The sequence below is a fragment of the Mesocricetus auratus genome, unplaced genomic scaffold (assembly GCF_017639785.1).
Source record: "Mesocricetus auratus isolate SY011 unplaced genomic scaffold, BCM_Maur_2.0 Super-Scaffold_100004, whole genome shotgun sequence".
NCBI lineage: Eukaryota > Metazoa > Chordata > Mammalia > Rodentia > Cricetidae > Mesocricetus > Mesocricetus auratus.
Window position 1 is genome coordinate 201,087 of NW_024429189.1, and position 24,071 is coordinate 225,157.

The following is a 24,071-nucleotide window of genomic DNA, read 5'->3' on the forward strand; positions in this document are numbered from 1 at the left end:
CTTCTCCAGCCACAGGGGTGTGTGCCGCGGAAGGGCTCCGTAGCCGCAGGACCCTGCAACCGGCTCCGGCTCCAGCGCCTCTCAGGGACAGACACCGACCCCCGAGGCCGCCATGATGGATTACGAGCAGCTCCACAACGAGGCCAGGCCCCGCCCCCGGCCCCGCCCCCAGCGACGCCAGAGCATCCTGCGTGAGGTCAAGCGGGCCGCCGTCCCCGCTCTCCTGCAAGCCGCGGCGCTTTCGGGCTCTCGCCTCGCTGCCCGCGATAGCCCGGCTCCGCGAGACCTTTTAAAGGTAGGTTTTCAGAGCTCAAGGTGAGCGATGAGGAAGCGCCCGCCTCCTCTGCATTGTCACTGGTCTTCCTATTACTGGAGTCGGTCCCCTCACCGCCATCCAATTGGCCAGTGAGGACGAGAGCGGCCAGCTAATTGTGCTTGGTGCTGCCGCAGGGCATGTTGGGACTTGTGGTCCTGGCGCCCATGGGCTGCTCGCTGAGGCCCCAGCCTCCGGCTCCTATAGCTAGAGAGCTGGTCCCGCCTCCTGGGAGCCGGTGGACTCCGGTCAGCCAACGTCTTCACTGCTTGAGTTACGAGACCGCGGCAGATTTCAGAGCCAGGGGAAAACTATGGATTGGAGTTTTCCAGAACCGGAGTTGGATTACTTCTTTGAGCCTCGTTAGGGGAGAAACTTTGGCTCGCTTCTAGATAGCAAGATGACTGGTTCGTTACATCTTCATCAACCGGGAAAGGCATAAATATGGGAATCTGGGAAGAAGTATTGAGGAAGCAATCATCGATGGTCCTTTGGGATAGGAAGAAGTTGAAAAAAAAAGTGTTCAGAGTATGCTAGGCATGATCGTGCATTCGTGCATGTTTGCACTAGTATGCATCCTTACCATGACATTCCACAGTGAGACATACATTCTCGTAAAACTCGAAGTTGGGCGAAAATTGTCCAGGTTATCAGCTCTCAAAAGCCTGTGAAACTACCCCACACTTGTGAAAGTTCATCCTATGCCCCACCCCCGCCCCCCAGTCTTCACTGTACCTGGACCTATTTCTTTTTTTTTTTTTTTTTTTTTTTTTTTGGTTTTTCGGGAGACATGGTTTTTCTGTATTGCCCTAGTTGTCCTAGAACTCACTCTGTAGCCTCACCCTCACAGAGATCCACCTGCCTCTGCCTTCCAAAAGAGTACCGGGATTAAAGGCGTGCCACCACCTCCCGGGCTCCTGGACCCTTTTCTAAAGGGACCCACTCACCCCTGCAATTAGCCTGCATTTCTGTATAAAATGCTTTACCCCAGTCTTTTCACCCATCAAGGTATGAATAAAATACTGTTCCCACTATACAGGTGGAATTCACAGCTGAGATTGAAGTGTCACCGGAAAGCGAGCCTTTTCTGCGGTAGCACTCAGTATCAACTGTTGAGCTAAAGTCAAGCAAGTGTTCAGACGTCTCTGCTGACCTGACGTTAGGGAATGCTGCAGGCATGTGCAGCTAAGCATTTCAGAAATCTGCCAGGTTGAGAAGTGGTATTGCTTTTGAAACGTGCATTTCAGGAGGCACACACACACCTTCAGCCTCAGAACTCAACAGCTGAAGGCCTGCCCCATCTCCATAAAGCTCCAGGCCAGCTTGAGCAACACAGTGAGATGCTGCATTGGGGGGGGGGATCACTTGAAACACTGAAGGGGAATTTGTAACTTCTAGTGAGTGTGACCTTTTTCAGTCACAGAATCATCTTATTGTCATTTGGCTTTTACTGTCGCTTGTACTGCCAGTCTTCAAGCCAGATGCCTTTGTTCGCCTTTGATTACTTACCCAACCTGATCACTGCTTTTTCTCTTTGAAGATCCTACTTTTTAATTCTCATTCGTGCTTTAGCCATTTCCTTTCCCCACCCACATTCTTATTCCCTGGTTGAACTTTAAACAACCAAATCATAACTTTTAAGAGACTTATTTTTATTTACATGTATGTGAGTGTGCATGCATGAGTTTATGTGCACCGCTATCGTGCCTGTTGTCAACAGAGGCCAAGGGGCACCAGAACCCCTGGAGTTGGAGTGACAGACATGGTTATGAGCTGAAAACCAAACGCAGTGCTCTTAACGGCTGAGCCATCTCTTCAGCACCTCAAACTGCAGCTCTTCGATAAGTATTTCTTGAACCAACATTTGTTGGTTTTTGCTTTTTTTTTTTTTTTTTTGGTTTTTCGAGACAGGGTTTCTCTGTGGCTTTGGAGGCTGTCCTGGAACTCACTTTGTAGACCAGGCTGGCCTCGAACTCACAGAGATCCGCCTGCCTCTGCCTCCCGAGTGCTGGGACTAAAGGCGTGCGCCACCAACGCCCGGCAGTTTTTGCTTTTGAGACAGGAGTTTCAACTCAGGCTGGCTATCCTCAAACTCCCTATATAGCTGAGAGTTCCCTTATAGTTATGACCTCTCTGCAACCACCTCCCAAGTGTCAGGGTAATAGGTATGCTCCACTAAAACTGGTTCAAGCAGGGCTAGGAAAGGAACCCAGGGCCTTGATCAAGGATGCTAGGTGAGGACCCTCCCAAAGCAGCTATATCCGCAGTCCTAGCAACTAACACATTTACTAAGCACCTATTCCTGGGGCCGGCATACAGCACTGAGGGAAGGTGCCTTCTTACTCAGGGAATACAAAAGAAGAAACAGGCATTCAGTCAGTAAGACAGCAATCCAAACAAAACTCCGTCTTGGAGCTGGAGATACAGCTCAGTGATTAAATGGCTGCTGTTCCAGAGGACTCAGGTTCAGTTCCCAGCAACTACATGTCAGCTCACAACCATATGTAACTCTAGTTCCAGGGCATCTGATGCTGCCTCTGGCCTTAGAAAGTATCTGGCACATCATGTGGTTCTCAGACATACACGAAGACAAAATACCCATACACATTTAAAATAAAATGAGTCTCAATGCCGCAAACTACACCCCTGGAGCCGTAGCCCTTCACAGCTGTGTTCATGCATGGCTTTCATGATTTGCAAGTCTTTATTCAGTTCCCTAAATTGGTTTCCTCGCCTGAAAGAGAAGGGATAGCTACTTACTGTTTGTAGTAATCTTACGAGCACAATTGGTTTCCAAACTCAGATCTGCCTCACTGTCCTCATTGCAGGGTCTTCACCTGCATTTATGCTGTATGTTTACCCCAGACCATCAGTTTTCACTCCGTTTTCTTCAGGTGACCTCCAAGCCCCATCTATAATTTTCTTCCTAGAGATGTGCTACTTTTTTTGATAATTTGGTTGTTTGTTTTGTTTTTTGAGATAGGGTTTCTCTGTATAACAGCCCTGGCTGTCCTGGAACTCACGTTGTAGACCAGGCTAGCCACAAACTTACATAGATCCACCAGCCTTTGCCTGCTGAGTGCTGGAACTAAAGGCGTTCACCACCACTGCCCGGTTCATTTGTTAACTTTTTTTTTCTTTTTTGGTTTTTTGAGACAGGGTTTCTCTGTATTGTTTTGGAATCTATCCTGGAACTCACTCTGTAGACCAGGCTGGTCTCGAACTCACAGAGATCCGCATGCCTCTGCCTCTAGTTCTGGGGTTAAAGGTGTGCGCCACCAAAGCCCGGCTATTTGTTACTCCTAAAGACTTATTTTTTGACCAGACTCAGAAGCCCATCTCCTGACAGTAGTGTTTTCCGTTGGTTTTCCTCACTCTCTTGGCCAGAAGCTTAGCATGTTCTGCAGCCTCCTTGTTTCCCTTAGTGTACTGTTTCTTCAGAGCAGCGTATGGACATCGACACTTGCCTTGCAGACTAGTGGAGGAACAAGATGCTGAGTCTGGGGCGCTTTGGTCCTGGGCCTTCCTGACAAGTGGACAACAACTTCTTTTGAGAGACTAAAAAGCTTTCAGATTCTGCTAGCTCTTTTGGATTCCAGCAGCCAAAACACAGTCAGTCAGTCCATGAATATCCTTCTCTTTTTTTCTTACACTAACCAAGTCTAAAACACTCAGGTTGCCAGCCACAAACAGACACACTCTTCCTCTCCCACGCTCCCCTTGGTCCCTTACTTTACATCAGGCGCTCTCTGCCCTGGGTCAAGATGCCTTGCTTCATGGGAAACCTTGTTTGTTGTTCCCACCACTGATTCTGACCAGGTAATTCTCCACTCCTCACCAGAGCATCGGCAGCTCCTTCTGTGGCTGGGCGCTTCTCCTAGAAGCTTGTGTTCACCGTCCTTGTGGACGAGTTTCTGACAGTCTGTGGCTGGGGCGGAGGAGATACTCAGCTTCATCTTGATATAACCGACTACCTAGGAGCCACCATGAAAAGCAAGCAAGATGCACTACTATTTAACACTAGAAACCCTTCAAAGGACACAAACTACAGAATACAGAACTCAGCAAGTATCTGATGTGAAACCAATGTTTGATGCATCCTGTATGGCTTAAACAGCTTTCATTAAAAGTGCTTCAACCAAATCTAATTTTGTCCTTACTTTCATAAAGCAAAGCTGTTACAAATTTCAGCGCATTCTTACCCTTACCAAGGGCGCCCTCTGGTGGGCCATGGGAAGCACATACCCAGCTGAAGATGCTTTTGGACCTCTTGGCTGCCCTGAAGCAGACACTGAAAAAGCATAGCCAGCAGTTTGGGAGAAGCAGGCTAGGAAAAATGTACTTGAGCAGAACTTAGGCTCCAATTCCCAAACCTTAAGAGGTAAACAACCACCAAGCAGTGATGGCCCTCACCTTTAATCCCAGCACTGAGAAGGCAGAGGTGGGCGGATCTCTGTGAATTTAAGGCCTGCCTGGTCTACAGTGTCAGTTCCAGGATAGCCAGGACAATACAGAAAAACATTGTACCAAATAAACAAACAAATAGGGAAGAAGAAGAAGAAAAAAAAGAGGTGAATCACCTGGCAGTACAGATACAGGAAATTCAGTTATCTGTGGTACTGCAGCTGTCATCTTATGGCCCTGTATCAAAAAAAAAAATTGTCTACTAACTGATGGCCTATCTTGATTGTAAACTTTACAGAAGGTAGAATCACCATGGAAATAGACCTCTGTTAGTTCTACCAGCAAGCTTCTGGACTGGGTTGAGGTGGAAGGACCACCCTAACTGTGGACATAGCATTTCTCTGCCTTGGGCTTGGGCTGGATACAAAGGGGGGCATGTGTCAAGCAGCAGTACTCATGTTCCTGGCTGTGGACACAATGTGACCAGCCACCTCAAGCTTCTGCCACCAAGATGAACTGTATGTACCCTGGGCAGATGGGCAGCACTAACTAGACTCAGGTTATTTAAATTAAAAAAAAAAAGGGAGGGGAGTGGCTTGGCACATCTCTAACCCAGCACTCAGAAGAGGCAAGTGCATCTCTATCAGTTTGAGACCCGCTTGATCAGCACAGTTCCAGGATATCCAGGACTATACAGAAATAGCCAGTCTGAAGAAAAAAAAAAAAAAAAAAAAGGAAGTGTAGGATAAAAGGACCAGCCAAAGAAACCCACTTTGTCCCTGACTCCAGAGCCAACTCTGCCCCTGACCAACAGAAACCAACCAATCTCTGAGCACTCTTTGAACCCATAGCCAGCGAAACACTTTATCCCTGAACCCAGAACCAAAGAAAATCACCTGACTTCGAAACCATTGCCAAAGAAGCATACTTTGTCCCTAGAATCAGAACCAGTGAAAGAAATACACACTGGCCCTAAAACTAGAGCCAAAAGGTTAAAAAGGACCAGTGAAAGAAACAGTTTGGTCCTGAAACCAGAGCCATTTCTGCCCTTGACCCACTAAATTAACCAATCCCTGGGCAGAAAAACCTCTCCCCAAGGTAACTCCCCCCCCTAAGAAGCCCTATGTAAGTCCCTCAGCCTGTTCAGTTGAGGACTGTCCTTTCCCACCCTGGCAGAGGCACCACTTTTCCTGGACTCCTCCTGTCCAAATAAATCTTTCTCAAGAGTCTTGGGTGAAGATCTTCATTTGCCAGCGAGCTGAGCAAGGCTGTAGCAGAAAAAAATAACTTTTCACTAAGAGATTGCTACATTTCTTCCTTTGTTTTTCACAACAGGGTTTCTCTGTGTGGTTTTGTTTTTTGTTTGGGATGGGGGCACCTGTCCTGGAACTCCCTCTGTAGACCAAGATGGCCTCTAACTCAGAGATTTGCTTGTCTCTGCCTTCCAAGAGTGCTGGAATTAAAGATGTTTATCATCACCACCTCGCTAGATTACTGCAGGGGCTTCCCTGCAGACTGTAGTCAAAGAAGTGTTCAGCTCTGTTAGGATGCTCACTTAGGGGAACGGAGCAGAGCTCAGCTGTAAGGGCCGTCTCTAGGAGAGGAGCAGGATTGCTATACCCTGAAGGGAGACCATTCACCACTGTACCCCAGCTTCAGGTAGCCTGGCTTCCGGATCAATCAGGACACCTTTCTCTCCAGGGCTGAGCTGTCCTATTGCAGCTCCAGCCTCCAGAGTTGTCCTAGGTAGCCTGGCTTCCCAAAAAGTCAGGGCATCTTTTTCTTCAGGGCTGAGCTGTCCTATTGCGGCTTTAAGTAGCCTGACTTCCTGATAAGTCAGGACACCATTGTAGCTGCAGAGCTGTAACACACCTGCTTACATTTTACTGCCAAAACCTGGCACTAACGTTTGCTTACAAAAAGAAGAGAAATGAAGTTGGAAGGGGGGTCTGTTGGAGGAGCCAGGAGTTGGCAGCTGTTAAAGTGGAGGATGGATGTGACCAAAATACGTCGTATACATTTATGAAATGCCCAATTTGTTTTGTTTTTTTGAGAGTCTCTGTATAGCCTTGGCTTTGTAGACCAGGCTGGCCTTGAACTCAAAGTGGTGGGATGAAAGGCATGCGTCACCATACCCTGCATCCAAATCAGCCACTGCTCAGAGATGTCCTTGCCTACTAGTATATACTAGGCCTAGGCTCTATCTCATGCTTTGGCAAAAAAATGTCTTAGGCCAGTTTAATGGTTCAGTGGGTAAGGAGGGTGCTTGCTGCCAAGCCTGATAACCTCAGTTTGATCTTTAGAACCCACATGCTAGGACAGAATGGACTCCTACAAGTGCCCCTGATTTCCACATGCATGCACTCACACCCATGCACAAAATAAATATACACAAAATAAGTGGGGGGAAGTATGCTAATTGAAAAATGTAAGCTTGGGCACCATTTCTCGTTTTGTGTAGTGAGATAGTCTCAATGTGTAGCCCAGGTTGGCCTCAACTCCTGCCTCTGCCTCCATGTGTAATCATAGGCCTGCACTGCCATGCTGGACCAGGGTACCCATTTTTAAACAGTCATAAGAAAAACAAAGCATAGGAACTGGCACTCTACACAGGACTTGTTTTTTTGTTCATTTGTTTGTTTTTCGAGACAGGGTTTCTCTGTGGCTTTGGAGGCTGTCCCGGAACTTGCTTGGTAGTCCAGGCTGGTCTCGAACTCACAGAGATCCGCCTGCCTCTGCCTCCCGAGTGCTGGGATTAAAGGCGTGCGCTACCAACGCCCGGCAGGACTTGTTTTTTAAATTATTCAAAAGTTAATACATCTCCACATCAATTACACAAGGAAATGGTTTGACTTTTCACAACTGCTTTTTTTGTTATTGTTTTTGTCAGAGCGTCCAAAAGCACTGTGGGTCCAGAACACTTATTCTCTCAGTTATTGGTAATGGCTCAGCTTCTTACAAACGACCCTCAGGAAAGACAGGCACTACAGAGAATACTGCCAATATCTCAGAGAACATCTCAGGCACTTCTTAAGGCCCCCAGGCTAGTTCCTGCTGGTGGACACGTTGAAGGACCTGAGATGCAGAGAAACAGAAACAGCTCACGCACAAGGGAAGGAAGTCCAGGCAGAGGGTGCAGATCCCTTGAACCAGGACACACAGTGGGAATCAGATTCCAACAAAGGCTGCTGGCTCATTTTATTCTTCTACCCACCTCACTGTTGCCCTCACCCCCCACCTCTTCTCCAACCACACACGTGGGCACTGAAGATGGAGCAGAAGCCCAAACAGACCATCCCCGCTGGCCCCGCATGTCTCTCTCTTTTTCTTTGGTTTTCCTTTTTTCTGGGGTGGGGGAAGGGCTGGAAGTTGAACCTGGGGCCTTGCACATATCAGGAAAGTGTTCTACCCCTGAGCACAATCCCCAGCCCACTGGAACAGTTCCATGGGGTGCTGTGTGATATGATCGGAAGACATGGATTCTCCAAGTTACACCGTCAGACTGGGACAGCAGGCTCTGAAAGGGACCTGAGCGTCCAAAGCCACCATCCACTTCCACCCTGGCTTTGTCTCTGCTGCGCCACTGTGGGTGAATGATGTTTGTCCGATCCTCCCTAGGCCACATGTGGTGAGGTCACTATGGCAGGCTCGTCCTTTCCAGAGGCTGCTCCAATGAGCCGCACAGTCCTGTCCTTCAGCACCTGGCCTCACCCCTCCTGTTCCAAAAGCCTCTGGCGTGTTTCTAACATGATCTCCTCCATTATTTCTGGCTTCAAGATATCTTTGATCTGAAGAAAAAAGAAAAAGGTATGTGTTCATTCAGAAATAACCATAAGCAGAACATCAAGTCAACTAACCAAGGCAAGGAAGTCTAGCTAATATACACTGAAGTCTGTACTCAGAGACTGAGCAAGGACACTGTCCCAGCTCAGGAAGCAAGCCAGCAAGGTGCCCTGGGACAGCTGACAGAGACATTGTTCAGTTACTCATCAGAAGACAGCTAACGGGCTGGAGAGGTAGGTCAGTGATTAAGAACACTTGGTGTTCTTTCAAAAATACTCTGGTTCAGTTCCCAGCACCCACATGGCAGTTGGCGGTAACTCTGGTTCCAGGGAATCTGATGTTCTCTTCTGGCTTCCCCAGGCACCAGGCATGCATGTGGTGCAGACTTATACATATGCAGGCAAAACACGTATACACATAAAATATTTTTAATTTAAGTCAAGAAAAAAATCTATTGACTTGATGGCTGAATTTTGTAACAGGCAAGATGTAGTGTGGAATGCTATTGTCATAGAAAAATCCTACCACGCCCCCATCCTACACCAAATCCATAGCAGTAGGAGAAGTATCTCAGGGAACAGGGCAGGGACTCATGGGAAGGAGAGTGGAATGTGAAGGACCACAGGAGCAGCTGGCACAAGGGAAGGGAGGTGGGTGGAGTACCTGATGTGCGAGGGAGGCCTCATAGCAGTACAGGATGCTGGTGTCATACAGCATCATTCTCTGAGTCACCAGCAAGACTACGCAGTTCCGAAGCCGGGAGATCACCTCTCGATCACTAAGGGCTACCGGCTACACAGGGACACAAAGGGGAAGGGAAAAGAAATACAGACAGTATCTAAATAAGCAAACAATCCCAAAAGCCACAGAAGAGAGAAATCAGTCATTTCTACCATGGCACTCCATGCCACCCTGTTGGGATAATCTTTACATACCCTGAGTGAAGCTGTGTCTCTGTCCTTCCTTATGTGCCTAAGGCCCTTCTGATTGGATTAATAAAGAGCTGAATGGCCAATAGCTAGGCTGGAGTGGGTATGTGGCGGGACTTCCAAGGAGAGACAGAAACTCTGGGGAAGAATCTGAGGGGCGCCGGGCGGTGGTGGCGCACACCTTTAATCCCAGCACTCGGGAGACAGAGGCAGGTGGATCTCTGAGTTTGAGACCAAGCCTGGTCTACCGAGCGAGTTCCAGGACAGCCTCCAAAGCAATAAGGGGCAAGAAATGCAAGAAATTCGTCAGCCAGACAAGGAAAAAAAATCGAACATGCGCTACATGGCGAATGTTGATTAATATAAACAGATTAGCCGGGCGGTGGTGGCGCACGCCTTTAATCCCAGCACTCGGGAGGCAGAGGCAGGCGGATCTCTGTGAGTTCGAGGCCGGGCTGGACCGACAGCCTCCAAAACAATACAGAGAAACCCTGTCTCGTAAAAACCAAAAAAAAAAAAAAAATATATATATATATTTATATAAATATATATATATTTATATATATATAAAAACAGATTAAATTGTAAGACTAGCTGGAAACAAGACTAAGCTAAGGCCAAGCTTCCATAATTGATCAAAAGCCTGTGTTGTTATTCAGAAGCTGGCAATCCAAAGAAAGACCATTTACACAAGCTGTAATTTTTTTCTGTGTATACATGTACAAGTTCATGTGTGCATATGCTCATGAGTGCACATGCATGGGAAGGTCAGAAGACAACCTTCTGTGACATCCTAGGAATGTCATCCACCTCCTTTGAGAGAGTGTCACTGAACTAGATCTGACCAATAAGGCAGGCAAGCCCTAGGGATCCTCCTGGCTCCACCCCCAAACACTGGGATTACAAGTGCACCAACATATCTGGCATTTTTACATGGCTTCTGGGGTTTGAATTCAGGTCTTAATGCTTACAAGGTAAGTACTTTGCCACCTGAGCCAACACCTGCCCCCCCCCCCCACATCTTCTGTTGCTTCTTCAATGGCTTTTTGGCTATTACACTGTAATTTTTGCCACCGTCACCAACAAAGCTCAAGGCAGCCACTGAGCCATCAATCAGGTACTAATGAATACTCTCTAGATCACTCATTCAAAGCTCAGCAGGCTCGGAAGTCTGCACTGAGTGAACCACAAGCAGCACTCAGGCAGCAACAGCTCACACAGACGCAGTGTCCCCCAAGACACCACCACTGCAGTGCTGCAGCATCTTGGCGTATACTTGTGATGCTCTACAAAGACAGAATCACCCACCACTGCAGTTCTCAGGACATACCCTAGATGTTACCTGGCACAACACAAGGCACAGCAGGGCTTGGCAGATAAAAGCACGTGCTGATTAGACCCCCCCAAAGCCTACACAAAAGCTGGACGGAGCACAACAATCTGTAACCCCACACACCTGTCAGGGAATCTTCAGAAGCTCACAGGCCAGCTCGCAGAGACGGTGTCAGGCAAGGACCAACAGAAGCTTGTCCTCTGACCACTGCATGTGCCATGGCACAAACTCCCCGCCCCCACACAGGACAAGAGATTCCTCCTGCCACAAATACAGTCAACAGCTGCATGATGCTCACTCACCTCCAGGTTTGCAACGAACCCTCCAGCATCCTCATCTTTGTGCTCGGGTGTAGGGTAGATCCAGATGAAACCATTGTTGCCCAGAATCACTGAAGCACCACATGGCAGATCATGGAAATGAGTCTTCTGTCGTTTCACCAGGGAAGGAGAAACCTGGACTAAAACTCCCTGACCTAGCTAGAGAGACAGACCATAAGGTAGGCATGGGGGCACACTCCTTTAATCCCAGCACTCAGGAGACAGAGGCAGGTGGATCTTCTGTGAGTTTGAGACCAGCCTGGTCTACAGAGTGAGTGCCAGGACAGCAAGGGCTGTTACAGAGAAACCCTGTCTTGGAAAAAACAAACAACAACAACAACAAACACCCCAACAACAACAACAGGATCTGAAGCCAGGCAGAGGAGACAGCATCTGGAAGGCTAAGGCAAGAGACTCACTAATACCAGACTGGCTGAGCTATCTAGTAAGTTCCCATTCCCCCCCCCCAAAAAAAAAAGAGCAAGAAGCAATCAGTGAGATGAATGCAAAGTAGGATACAGAATACACACCCTGACACACCCCATCACTGTCCTTTCTGTGGATACTGCTGTCGCTCAATGTATACAGGGCATGCACTTTGCAGAAAACATTTCCGGCCCATGGCTATTTATGCGTTCCAGAGAAGGCAATAGTCAGGTGGGTGAGATGGCAGTAAAGGTGCCTGCTCCAAGCCTGACAAGCTGAGTTCAATCCCCAGAATCCACACAAGTAGATAACCAGCTCCTATAAGATGCCCTCTGACTTCCACACATATGCCATGGCACACACATTTTAATAAAAGAAAGTGGCCATCAATACTGTTACTTCCCTTTGCCTTCTAATCCAGAGCAGGTGTGCTGGCCCGTTACAGAAACTAGAGTCAAGAAGGAGCCTCCCAATGACCACATAATTCCAATCCATGGCCCTAGTTTGGATCTTAACCTCAAATTCCCATGCCACCAAGAGGTGTTGGCAAACCCTTGACTGGTCAGCTCTAGGTCCACATACCAATAATAGTTGTCTACAGCAACAGACTGTGGAGGTCAGCACACACAACACATGTTCAAGAACATGGTGACAGCTGCCACTTCATTAAAGGACACAGCTTTTTTATTCCTCTCGGAAAATGAAAAGCCAAGAAACAACTACACCCTAATGTGTTCTAGGAAGCATGTTGTCTTTAATGTGTCCTCAATAATGGAACCTCACAGAGGCAGGCAAATTTCATTTAGAGGCTCACACGGGAAATCCATCTTTGCTAGCAGTAATATCCACCATGTTGACTAGACTGCAGACACAGCAGCCAGCCAATACCAGGTTGCTCATCTCCCAAAGGGGACAGAACCTCACAGCCCCAAGCAGAGGGGCTCTGCCAGAACAGGCTCTTCAGAAGGAAAAGGATTTAGAATGTCAATCACCCTTTGCCTTGCCACTATTAGCAGCAACCCCCTCTCCCACCAGACTCTTCTAGGACGGTCAGCCAGCCATCAGTCCTAATCAACTAAGTTCTGTGTTGTTGCTTTTTGTTGTTTTAAGATGGAGGGAGGGGGGCTATGGGGCCGGAGAGATGGCTCAGAGGTTAAGAGCGCTGACTGCTCTTCCAGAGGTCCTGAGTTCAATTCCCAGCAACCACATGGTGGCTCACAACCATCTACAATTCAATCTGGTGCCCTCTCTGGCAGAACACTGTATATGTAATAAATAAATAAATCTTTAAGAAAAAAAAAAAGATGGGGGCTATAGGGAGAGGTTGTCTCACTATATAGTCTAGGCTGGTTTCCAATTTGTAATTCTACTTCAGCCTCCATTGGGCTGGGATTACAGGCCCATGACACCACACCCAGCTAACTACCAGGTCTTTAGGTTAGCATGCCGGGAGCTATGGGGATTCGGAACTGAACTTGAAGCCTCCCAAGCCTGACTCACCTTCCCATATTTCAGGCTCCGTGTGTGCAGAGAAACAGCTCCATCTGAGAACACTGCCTGGACCTCCGCCTGCCCAGGTGATGAAGGAACAACAGTAGCTTGGCAACCCACGCTTGTGTCACCTGCCTGCGTCCAGCTTGCCCTTCTGTCACTGACGGCCCACCCTGCCTATCTTCCATGACCCCACGGGACATCACTGACCTCACCTCCTCCCTTGGTTGGCAAGAATATCGTGACACACTTTTTTCTTCTCTCTGGGGTAAATGTTCCTACCATTTAGAAAACTTGAGGGCTGGAGAGATGGCTCAGTGGGTAAAGACACTTGCCATCAAGCCTGACAATCGAGGTCTACCCCAGGCCCACATAGAAGAACCAACTCCTGCAACTTGTCCTCTGACCTCCACATGACAGAACAGCAGTGATCACACACATAATTTAAAAAAAATGTAATCGGGGCTGGAGAGACGGCTCAGAGGTTAAGAGCACTGCATGTTCTTCCAGAGGTCCTGAGTTCAATTCCCAGCAACCACATGGTAGCTCACAACCATCTATAATGAGGCCTGATGCCTTCTCCTGGGGTACATGCATGTACACAGATAAAAAACTGTATGCATAATAAATAATTTTAAAAAATGTAATCAAAGAAAAAGTTTAAGATAAAAAAGGAGCCAGGTGGCATGCCTTTAATCAAAGCACTCAGGAGGCAGAGACAGGCAGATCTCAAGGCCAGCCTGGTAACAGAGCTAGTTACAGGACAACTAGAGCTGTTACACAGAGAAACCCTGTCCCCAAAACAAAACAAAAAACAACAAAAAGAAAAGATAAAAAAGGAAATTTAGGTCTTTGCCAGGAAATGATGGCCTATGCCTGAAATCTCAGTACTCAGGAAACTGAGACAGCAATGCTGTGTTTGAGGTTAGCCTGAGGTACACAGTGAGTTCCAAGCCATCCTGGGCTATCCTTCTTTAAAAGAATGACAATTGTGTCTAGCTTGCACCATGGGTCACAAGTTACAAAACCCAGAATACTGTTCTGAGCTAAGGAGAAAGCAAAGCTGCAGCCCAGCCCTGGACATCTGACCAGAACTCAGACCCTCTAGTCAGAGAGCACAGGCACGCTCGCAGCCCTGTGGTCAGGATACGCTGATGAGGTCGCCTTCCTGTAAGAAGCCTCTCATGGCCAGCTCATCCTCCGCAGATCTCCTCCTCTGAAACACACAGGAAAACGGCCACGTGACACAAGCCCCACTCTGAGAGCTCTTCCCACTCCTGCCTTTTGCTGGAGGTCTGTGTGGCCCACGGTATTTTAACATGAACTATGACAAGAGGTAACCTGAGCTTCTGGAGAGCAAGGGAGGTGACAGAGCTCTCCAAGCGGGACCCTCCTGGGCTAACATCCAGACACTCTGCGCTCACTGAGCCTGCTTCCGCACTCACCCACACTTCCACCAGGCTGTGTCTGCTCACGTATCTCCCTTCACCTCAGAGCCCCAACCCCACTCCAACCCTCAGACCCCAAGGGCCCTCCTATGAAACAACCCCTCTGCTCTCCATGTTTTCATTCTCCTGCCTCCATAGGGCTCAGTTATCTCCTGTCCTCCACCAGTCTATAAGCTCTCTAAGGGCTCAGGTGTGCCTTCTTTATTCCGACACTCTCCATAGGATTCAGCTCAGGGAGCCTCTCTGAAATGTATGATGGAACTGAACCATAGAACGGACAAAAGGCTGCCACTGTCTGGAATAACCATGTGCCATTCAAGTCACTGAAAAGTAAGGACAAGTGGGGCTTAATGGCACATGACATTAATCCCAGCACTTGAGAGGCAGAGGCAGGCAGATCTCTATGAGTTCCAAGACAACCTACAGAGTTAGTTCCAGGACATCCAGGAATACACAGAGAAATGTTGTCTGAACCCCAACCTCCTGCCCCCCAGAGAAAGAAAAGAGAAGAAAGAAAGCAAAGGCTAACGCTTCACAGACCCCTTCCCTGTGCAATGCACCAAGAAAGGAAATTAGCACCAAGGCTCAGGAGCCTCTCTCCCCAGCTCCGTCTTAGGAGCCCATTCCACAGGTGTTTCTGGTTTCACCAAACACTAGTTGCTGCCTATGTCGGGTGGCCAGAGCCAGGAGAAAAGCTACCAGTGTAAACAGCGTTCTCTGGTGGTGCAAAGGCCACAGCTCGACTGGGCAGCTCTAGACAGGCAGGCACTCACCAGCTCCCCTCCCGGCAGGTTCATGGAGGACAGGAGCAAGACGGAATCCAGTCTGGAATTGGTCTCCACTTTCCACCTCTTCTGCTGAACCTGTAAGGAAATGTAGGGCAGCATCTCAGGCTCCTCCTTCACACAGGCTCACAGAATGAAGGGCCCATCTCTGAGCCACCAGCCTCCTTCACCTTACCTCTGTGATTCTCCCCACTACAATGTCTCCTACCTCTCCATTGTATCTGCAAGAGAAAGCAGAAGGTTACCTGGTGACCAGCAGACGGACCAGACCAAGCACTGTTAGAGGCTGGTAAACGATGGGACTTCAGAGTCTCTTTATACTTCATTAGTTATCCTTAAAGAACTTGCTCATTGCAAGTCATTCTTTAGATTGCAGTCCTAACTTTGCCTGATTATTTGACAAAAACACAGAGTACTTGCCTCAGAATAGGGATGAGATAAGTTCATCACCAAGCAATGGAGGGAAGGAGAGGCTGAAACAGGCCCCCATCCATGGGGGCTCGAGCTGCCTCTCCTCGCTGCCTGCCTGGCTCAGGCACTCTACTGGCCCCTCACCCTGACTCCAAGGGCAAAGGGCACTTTGCTAAAGGCCAGGCACTAGACTAGGTCTCCTTCTGCTCACAGCTCCCTCACAGCTCCCTCACTGAGTTTTAATGGTGAGAGTCTGGGGGCACATCTGTAATCCCAGCTCTTGGGAGGCAGAGTCATGAAGCTATCCAGTATCAGTAGCCACACAAATGGCTCATGAGCACTTCTAAAAGTAACTACCCAAACTGAAGACTGCCAGCAGCTGCTTCCCCTTCTCCACAGCAAACTGCTCTCCCATTCACTCCCAGGTCAGTAAGTGCTTGCCACACACCCCATCCAACCTCCCATGCTTAGGCCAAAACCTTGGAATATCAACCTTGATTCTGGTCACACTCTGGGATAAGCTCAGCACAAATCCTGCTGATGGTACCTTAAAATGTATGAAGGAAACACAGACATCCAGACTGGAAAACAGGAACTAAAACATCTCTATTCTGTTAACTACTCTTAAACACATCAGTTACTGCAAGTGAGCAATGTTCCTACAGAGAGAAAATCCCAAAGAATAAAGTCCAACCCCCTTTCATGTAAAGACACTTAGAAAGCACAGGAAGCAGTCACTGTTCCTCAGTGCTGTGCTGTCATCACTTAGTTATTTTGTAAGATAAATACAGGTCCCTAGCCTAGCACCCTGTCCCCCTTCAATGTCCCCGTAGCAGCTACAGCAAATTGATTAAGACATAAGATACAGCCGGGCGTTGGTGGCGCACGCCTTTAATCCCAGCACTCAGGAGGCAGAGGCAGGTAGATCTCTGTGAGTTCGAGACCAGCCTGGTCTACAAGAACGAGTTCCAGGACAGCCTCCAAAACAATACAGAGAAACCCTGTCTCGAAAAACCAAAAGACAAAGCCACATCACAGCTTTCTTCTGTCCACACAACAAATGCCCACTGCCAGGCAGGGTGACCAGGATGACCACCTGCCCAGCTCAGTCCCAGATCTCCTCCTTGACCACTCAGTTCCAACCCTTCTGGACTAACCTTTCTAGGCTGCTCCTAGGAACTTGGCCCTGTGTTAAGCACTTTACATATAGCACGTAACTGAAACCTAAGGTGGCTATTTTCTTTACTCTGCAGAAAAGGAAAAGCACCAGAAGCTTAGAGGGATCAAGGGACAAGAGGAAACCTTTAAAATCCATGCTACTACCTTTCAGTGTCCTAGTTTGCTCTCTGTTGCTATGATAAACACTACAAGCAAAAGCAACCCGGCGAGGAAAGGGCTTACAGGTTATACTCCATCTTGAAGGAACGCCAAAGCAGGAACCTGGAGGGCAGAACTGAAGCAGGGACCTAGGGGAACACCACTTGCTGGCTTGCTCCCCATGCTCAGTCTCAGGCTCAGCCAGCACATCCATTCTTCTCTCCCTGCCCCTATTAGTCAGGCTCTCTCTACATAGCCCTGGCTGTCCTGGAAGTCACCCTGTAGACCAGGCTGTCCTGGAACTCACAGAGAGAGATCCGCCTGCCTTGGCCTCCTGAGTGCTGGGATTAAAGGTGTGCGCCACCAACGCTCGACTCAGCCAGCATTCTTCCCCAGGCCCACCTGCCCGGGGACGGACTGGGCTTTCCCAACAGACATGTCCACAGGCCAATCTGATGGAGTCAGTTCTTCAGTTAGGTTCCTGCTTACCAGTAACTCTGGATTTGTGTCAAGTTGGCAGCTGACGGCAACTATGACAAACAGGTGAACTCACTGAACACAGCAGGCCTGTAACAGGAATGTGGGGAGACGGAAGAGGCCTGTGTACAACCCAGATGTTCCAAGAAAGAGCTCCCCACTGTCTGTGCTCACCTGGTTTTCAAGGCTTTCACACAGATCAGCTTGTTCACTCTCTCCACGGAGCCAGCCACAGACGCAATGAGCTTCTCCTCCCCCATGTATGTTCCATGGCCCCTGTTGAAGGAAAAGACCCAAGAAAAAATACCATGTTACGCTGAAGGTGACTTCTCCCATCTAGAACTTTCTGGAACCTCATGGGCTCCTCCTGCCCTGAGCCTGACGCACTCCTCAGAGAGCTACATGGGCATCTCCTCATCCTAAAGAGGTCACTCAGAAGTCACTTTCCAACATCCCAGGCACACAGATGCCCTCCCCACTGCTGCCTCCTCCACCCTCTTCCCAGCTGCTCCCCGACCCTGCTCTCCCTCATCCACCGCAGTTACAACGTTCTGATGTCATTTCTTGTTTCTGTCTCCTTGCCAGACTGTAAACGCCACCAGGGCACAGGTTTTCAGTTTTGTACCCCAGCCACACAAGATATGTTGAAAGTATGACGAAATGAATTCTAAGATCTCTACCATCCAACAACCTTAACCTTAAAGCTCAGAGGCAATGCTACAAACACTTTAACCTCATTTATACCAAAAAAAGGAAAGGAGAGGAGGGGGAAGGGGTGGAGGAGGGGAGGGGTGGGGAAAGGAAAAAGGAAAAGGAAAGGAAGAGAACCAGGTTTGTTAGCCACATCTTTGAGCCCAGAACTTGGGAGGCAAGAGCAGGGGGATCTCTGAGTTCCAGGCCAGAGTGGTCTACACAGTAAGTTCCAAAACAACCAGTGAGACCCTTTCTCAGACTTTCTCAGAGGGAGAGGGTGCATGAGGGAAGGAGAGAGGGAGAGGGAGAGAAAGAGGGAGAGAGGGAAGGGGGGGGGACAAGAGGGAGAGAGACTGGCTACCTAACACAGATTGACCTTTGGTTGTAATACAATGGTGGATTTTGCTTTTCTGTCCTACTTTTCATACAATCCTCACTCCCCTACCAATTACGGCTGTCACCACTGTCTTCAGAGTGAGGATGTCAAATTCAGCAAGGTGCTACTGCTAATGATAACAATGACAGCAGTTGTCCAGCTCCACAGCCTGCCCTAACTACCACAAGATGTCTGCCTTACATGCTAAGTGCACCAAGCACTGTATGTTGGCTTAAAAAACCCCCAAAATCACTGCTCTAAAACCAGACTCCTTGTCGGGCGTTGGTGGCACACGCCTTTAATGCCAGCACTAGGGAGGCAGAGGCAGGCGGATCTCTGTGAGTTCGAGGCCAGCCTGGTCTACAAAGTGAGTTCCAGGACAGCCTCCAAAGCCACAGAGAAACCCTGTCTCGAAAAACCAAAAAAAAAAAAAAAAAAAAAAAGAGGTAGTTCCAAGACAGCCTCCAAAACAATACAGAGAAGCCCTGTCTCGAAAAATAAAAATAAAACCAGGCTCCTTGTTGAGGTGACACTGAGGAAGATGATCAAACGAGCAACGCCCACTGTCCCTGCAGAGGGCCCTAAGGACGGTCCCGCTCCCAGCCCTCCACAGTTCTCCCTCCCCAGGAAAGCTCAAAAATCTTGTTTCAGACCAAGGACTCAAAAGTTTCGGACGCCATAGATCAGAGGGAATCAGGGGCTGAAACAGGTTCACCCAAGAAGAAGGGAGTCAGAAGCACGAGGCTCGGAAAGGAGAGGGCGACTGTGGATGCTGAAAGTGTCCCGGGTACCTCGGTAATTTAGACTCAAGGTGGCAGGAGGCCTGGGTTCCGGGGCAGCAGGCCACGTGCGGAGCGCTCTGCAGCCGCCTCCTGAGGCCTTGGGTCCCCAAATCCTCACGTACCGCATGAATCCTGTGTCCGTGGTGATCGTGTCCCCCGGTACCACCAAGTGTTTCTTAGAGTCGCGCCCCAGGCTCTCACTGAGAGGTTTGCGAGCCTTAGGAAGCCTCATCTCCATCGCCATCTTGGCGCCAATGACTTGCGCAGGCGCAGCTCTACTCTCGGTGCAACAAATCCCGCCCACCTTCAGAGCAGTGACCAATAGGAGTGCTTGGTGTAGCGGCCATGTTGACTATTGGCAACTATTAAGTTAACCTGAGGGAGGGAGGAGGGGAGGAGGGCGACAAACTGCCATATTTACTATTGGCAAGGAAGCACCTGTGGAGTAAAGAATTTTCACGTTGTAATGGAGTGTGATGTTGATTTGGTTTGGTGTTGGGATGCTGGTTTTGTTTTTTGTTTTTTTTTTGAGAAAGGGTCGCGTGTATGGCTTGCCTCAAACTCTGATTTTCCTGCCTCCACCTTGCAAGACCTGGGATTACACAAGTTTGAATAGGTTGTCGTTGGTGGTGGTGGTTTTCGATTTTGATTGGTTTGTTCTTGTATGTCTATAAGAAGTTTGCCTGTATGTATGCCTCTGTACTACTTGAGTGAGTGGTGCCCACAGAGGCCAAAAAAAAAAGGGGGGGTGTCAGATCCCCTGAAACTGTAGTTACAGCTGCTTGTGAGCCAAGCTGGGGATGCTGGGGATCAACCAGTGCTCTTGACCAATGAACCATCTCTCCAGCCCCAGGTTTAGGGTGTTTTTTAGACAGGTCTCCTGCGGTCCAGGATGATCTCAGACTAGCTGTGTAACCCAGGGTGCTCTTGATCTCCTCCTCCACCACCTCCTAGTGCTGGGATCACATGTGTGGACCATCATGACAAACTGTAGTGTGAGTTTTTGCTCAGACTATCCCATATCCATTATTCTATTTATTGTTGGCCAAGTCTGGAGATTGAGATGTGAACCTTGAGTTTTCCATCCAACTCTAAACCACTACAATCTAGTGTTTTATAGACTAGAGATCAAGGCTTGGAGGCAAGATTTACAGAAACCACCACCTGCGCAGAAGGTAGAGCCCTCTGAATACTGTTCTCAGTGGGCCTCATATTCTCTGTTAGAGTTACCCCTTAGGTGCTGGTTTGGGTCCTTGCCTATTGCCCCCATGGCTCTCACTGTACTTTAGTAAGGACCTCTTCTGAGTGAGTGTAGAGAGTATTTCTTTTGGGAGATGACTGTTGTAAAAGCCAGCCACATGTGGCAAGGCAAGTGTGTTTGTTAGGGAGGCCATGTGTACACACAACACAAAGATCTTTGCTTATACTCTCTCACACAGCCTAGCGCTCTCTGATCAGATGCTGTTGAGTAGTGAATGGAAGATGGACAGCTGTCTCCTGCGGCTTTACTTGAGCCTTCTGTTGAACAGAGGCATTTCCCTGGGCCCTTCTCCCCACCATTCACTAACCCCCATTTCTCCTGGTGCTTCGAGGTTTGAAGCTCACTGAATTTGTTTGTCTTTTGTTTTTTTTTCTTTCTTTTTTGTTTGTTTGTTTTGAGACAAAGTCTATCTATGTAACCCTATCTAGCCTAAACTTGCTAGGTAGACCAAGCTGGCCTTGAACTCACAGAGAGCTGCCTGCCTCTGCCTCTGCCTCTGCCTCTGCCCCTGCCCCTCTGCCCCTCTGCCCCTGTGCCCCTGTTCCTGCCTCTGCCTCTGCACCATCATACCCTGCCTCAGCCCTTTGAATTTCAACCTCACAGAATCAGCCAACATAGTTCTCCACTCAAATGGGACCCTAAAGAAAATTAAACCAAATTTTTATGAATTTCCAAAGGGTCAGCAGTCCTTACCCTAACCAATGCTCACAACTACATTTATCAAGAAAGCAGACTCTGCCAGAAAGTCAATCACATGGCCACTAAGCAGCCAGAGCCACCTTTCTCCATGCCTGGAGGAAGCCAGCTAGAGTCCAACTGTTGAGTCAGCTGTGGCCATAAGAGGGCGATGGTATCCTTTAAGACATCCCAACTCAAGCTTCAAGGTTCCATCCTTCAGGGAAAGACCTTGCTCACCTCAGCACTCACAGGCATAGAGCCTGTGGCAATGAGATGACATTGAGGATATCTAATTATAAAGGAGGAAATTGAAGTCCAGGAAGGGCTAGAATTCACAAAGCAAAGGCAGCCAGCCTCATTCAATTACATCTGCTGCCCATTTTCTCCAGAGCCCTTGCCCTTAACCAAACATCTTCCAGGTGCTGAGTGCTCGCTGATCCTGTGCTGAGTGCTCACTGGCCTTTTCCTGATGCTCACTGCCCCTGGGCTGAGTGCTCCGAGAGCATGTTGCTGACTCTTCAGTCAGCTCATTCAGGAAAAGGTCATGCTGATTCCAATGATTTCCTGAGGATACTGACTCCCCAAAACAAGCCTAGTGCTAGGACTAGAATGCAAGACATTAAATTTCCATACAGTTGCTCTCTCTGCTCCACACTTACCCATTCAGCAGCAAAAGGTGCAGTTGGCACCTGGAAACAGCTGCACATCTGGGGTGCAGTGGAAACCTGGAAACAGCTGCACATCTGGGGTGCAGTGGAAACCTGGAAACAGCTGCACATCTGGGGTGCGGCGGGCACCTGGAAACAGCTGCACATCTGGAGTGCGGCGGGCACCTGGAAACAGCTGCACATCTGGGGTGCGGCGGGCACCTGGAAACAGCTGCACATCTGGGGTGCGGCGGGCACCTGGAAACAGCTGCACATCTGGGGTGCGGCGGGCACCTGGAAACAGCTGCACATCTGGGGTGCGGCGGGCACCTGGAAACAGCTGCACATCTGGGGTGCGGCAGGCACCTGGAAACAGCTGCACATCTGGGGTGCGGCGGGCACCTGGAAACAGCTGCACATTGGGGTTTGTGATCTTATTAAGCATATGGATTCAGCTCTGCTTTTTTGTTTCTGTTTTATTTTGCATTCATTTGACAGCTTGTGCTTGCATGGTTTTACACACACCCAGGACAACCTGCAAGAGCAGCCCTCTCCCTCCACCTCTCAGGCTCCTGGGATCAAGCTGTCAGGCTTCACAGCTCCACCCCCACCAACTCATCTCCAGAAGTGGAGTCCAGAAGTCTGTGCTTTCAATGGCACATCAGGTCTTCTCTATTTAGTGTGCTTGTGTTTGGATGTTTGTATGCGTACATATGTGTGCAAGTAAATCTGTACAGAGGTCACAGGCCAACATTAGGTATTGTCCTCTGTTGTTCCCCACCTAGCAGTAAGGAGACAGACTCGGCTCCACAGAACTGTCTTAATCTTTTTGGAAGCTTGACATAGGCCAGGAGGGCTTGTGACTTTGACACAGAAGACAATTTCAGGACTAACCAGTGTGAGACAGAATTGAAGTTTTTTTTTTAAGATTTATTTATTTATTATGTGTTCTGTGTGCATGTATGCCTGCAGGCCAGAAGAGGGCACCAGATCTCATTACAGATGGTTGTGAGCCACCATGTGGTTGCTGGGAATTGAACTCAGGACCAATGGAAGAACAGCCAGTGCTCTTAACCTCTGAACCATCTCTCCAGCCCCCAGAATTGAAGATTTTATCAAGTCATTTTAATAAAGACTTTAAGCACAAGGGTTATGTTAGGAGAAAGATTCTATCAGAAAGTAAGACACACCCAGGTATGGGCATGGGCCCCTCAGGGCAGAATCAAGATTCCTTTGTTTAGCATTAGCCATGTATACCATTTTGGTGGCTTTCATGTTACATACATGTCAAAAGGTTGCTAGGAAAACTTACCCCTTTTTTCTCTCTTTTGAGTAGTAAAATAGGGTGGCTCTGAAGATGCTTTGGTTGGAATTATGATCTTGATAAAGGGAAATCAGGAGCCACTAGGATGGTACAGCAGATGCAGAGCATGGCCTTGCCCTACAAATGGGGTTCCTGATGAGATTCCTAGAACACTCAGGTTTATAGTGAAGGGAGAGAGGTCTGAAGCAGATGTTAGCTGTCCTGGAATTTTTCCTTCTGTGTTGTCAAAAGGCTTGAATCAGATTCTCATAAGAGGGCCTCCTCTTCTCTCTAATGTCCCCTTAGTTTCCCCTGCCTTTCTGTCCCGCCAACTTGGAGCTCATCACTTCAATCAGCTACCTCTACAGCACTGGGGTTACAGCACTTGGCATCATGCCATCTTTATATGTGGGTGCTGGAGATCTGAACTCAGGTTTTCAAGTTTGTACAGCAAGCATTTTGCCAACAGCCAACTCCCAACACACACACACACACACACACACACACACACACACACACACACACTACACACACAGCAGCAAAAGGGAGCTTTTAAAAACCAGATCGGATTGGAGAGGTGGCTCAGAGGTTAAGAGCACTGACTGCTCTTCCAGAGGTCCTGAGTTCAATTCCCAGCAACCATATGGTGGCTCACAACCATCCATAATGAGATCTGTTGCCCTCTTCTGGTGTGCAGACATACATAGAGGCAGGATGCTGTATTCAAAATAAATAATAAATCTTAAAAAAAAAACAGATCAACTGGTCGGTGGTGGTGCACACCTTTAATCCCAGCACTTGGGAGGCAGAGACAGGTGGATTTCTGTGAGTTCCAAGCCAGCCTCGTCTACAGATCGAGGGCTACACAGAGAAACACTGTCTCTAAAAGCAAAA

General features: G+C 48.6%; 1 protein-coding gene across 1 annotated transcript; it reads right to left on the reverse strand.

Annotated features, from left to right (window-relative positions):
• Nucleotides 1-7,890: 7,890 nt before the first annotated feature.
• Nucleotides 7,891-19,563, reverse strand: Exosc2 (exosome component 2). Its single transcript, XM_005085518.4, has 9 exons — nucleotides 19,411-19,563; nucleotides 17,612-17,713; nucleotides 15,408-15,453; nucleotides 15,221-15,310; nucleotides 14,150-14,215; nucleotides 13,009-13,077; nucleotides 11,065-11,241; nucleotides 9,164-9,292; nucleotides 7,891-8,505 (listed from the first exon to the last, which is right to left on the reverse strand). Exons 1-9 carry the CDS (start codon nucleotides 19,530-19,532, stop codon nucleotides 8,425-8,427), a joined length of 882 nt encoding a protein of 293 aa, XP_005085575.1. The 5' UTR covers nucleotides 19,533-19,563; the 3' UTR covers nucleotides 7,891-8,424.
• Between the last annotated feature and the right edge of the window lie 4,508 nt (nucleotides 19,564-24,071).

Excerpts from the sequence above, each read along its gene's own strand:
- Exosc2 (XM_005085518.4), bottom strand. The coding sequence starts at position 19,532 with ATGGCGATGGAGATGAGGCTTCCTAAGGCTCGCAAACCTCTCAGTGAG. Across the intron at positions 17,714-19,410 it reads ACGGACACAGGATTCATGCG|GGGCCATGGAACATACATGG; the intron begins GTACGTGAGGAT and ends TTCCTTCAACAG. Across the intron at positions 11,242-13,008 it reads GGAGCCTGAAATATGGGAAG|CTAGGTCAGGGAGTTTTAGT; the intron begins GTGAGTCAGGCT and ends CTGTCTCTCTAG.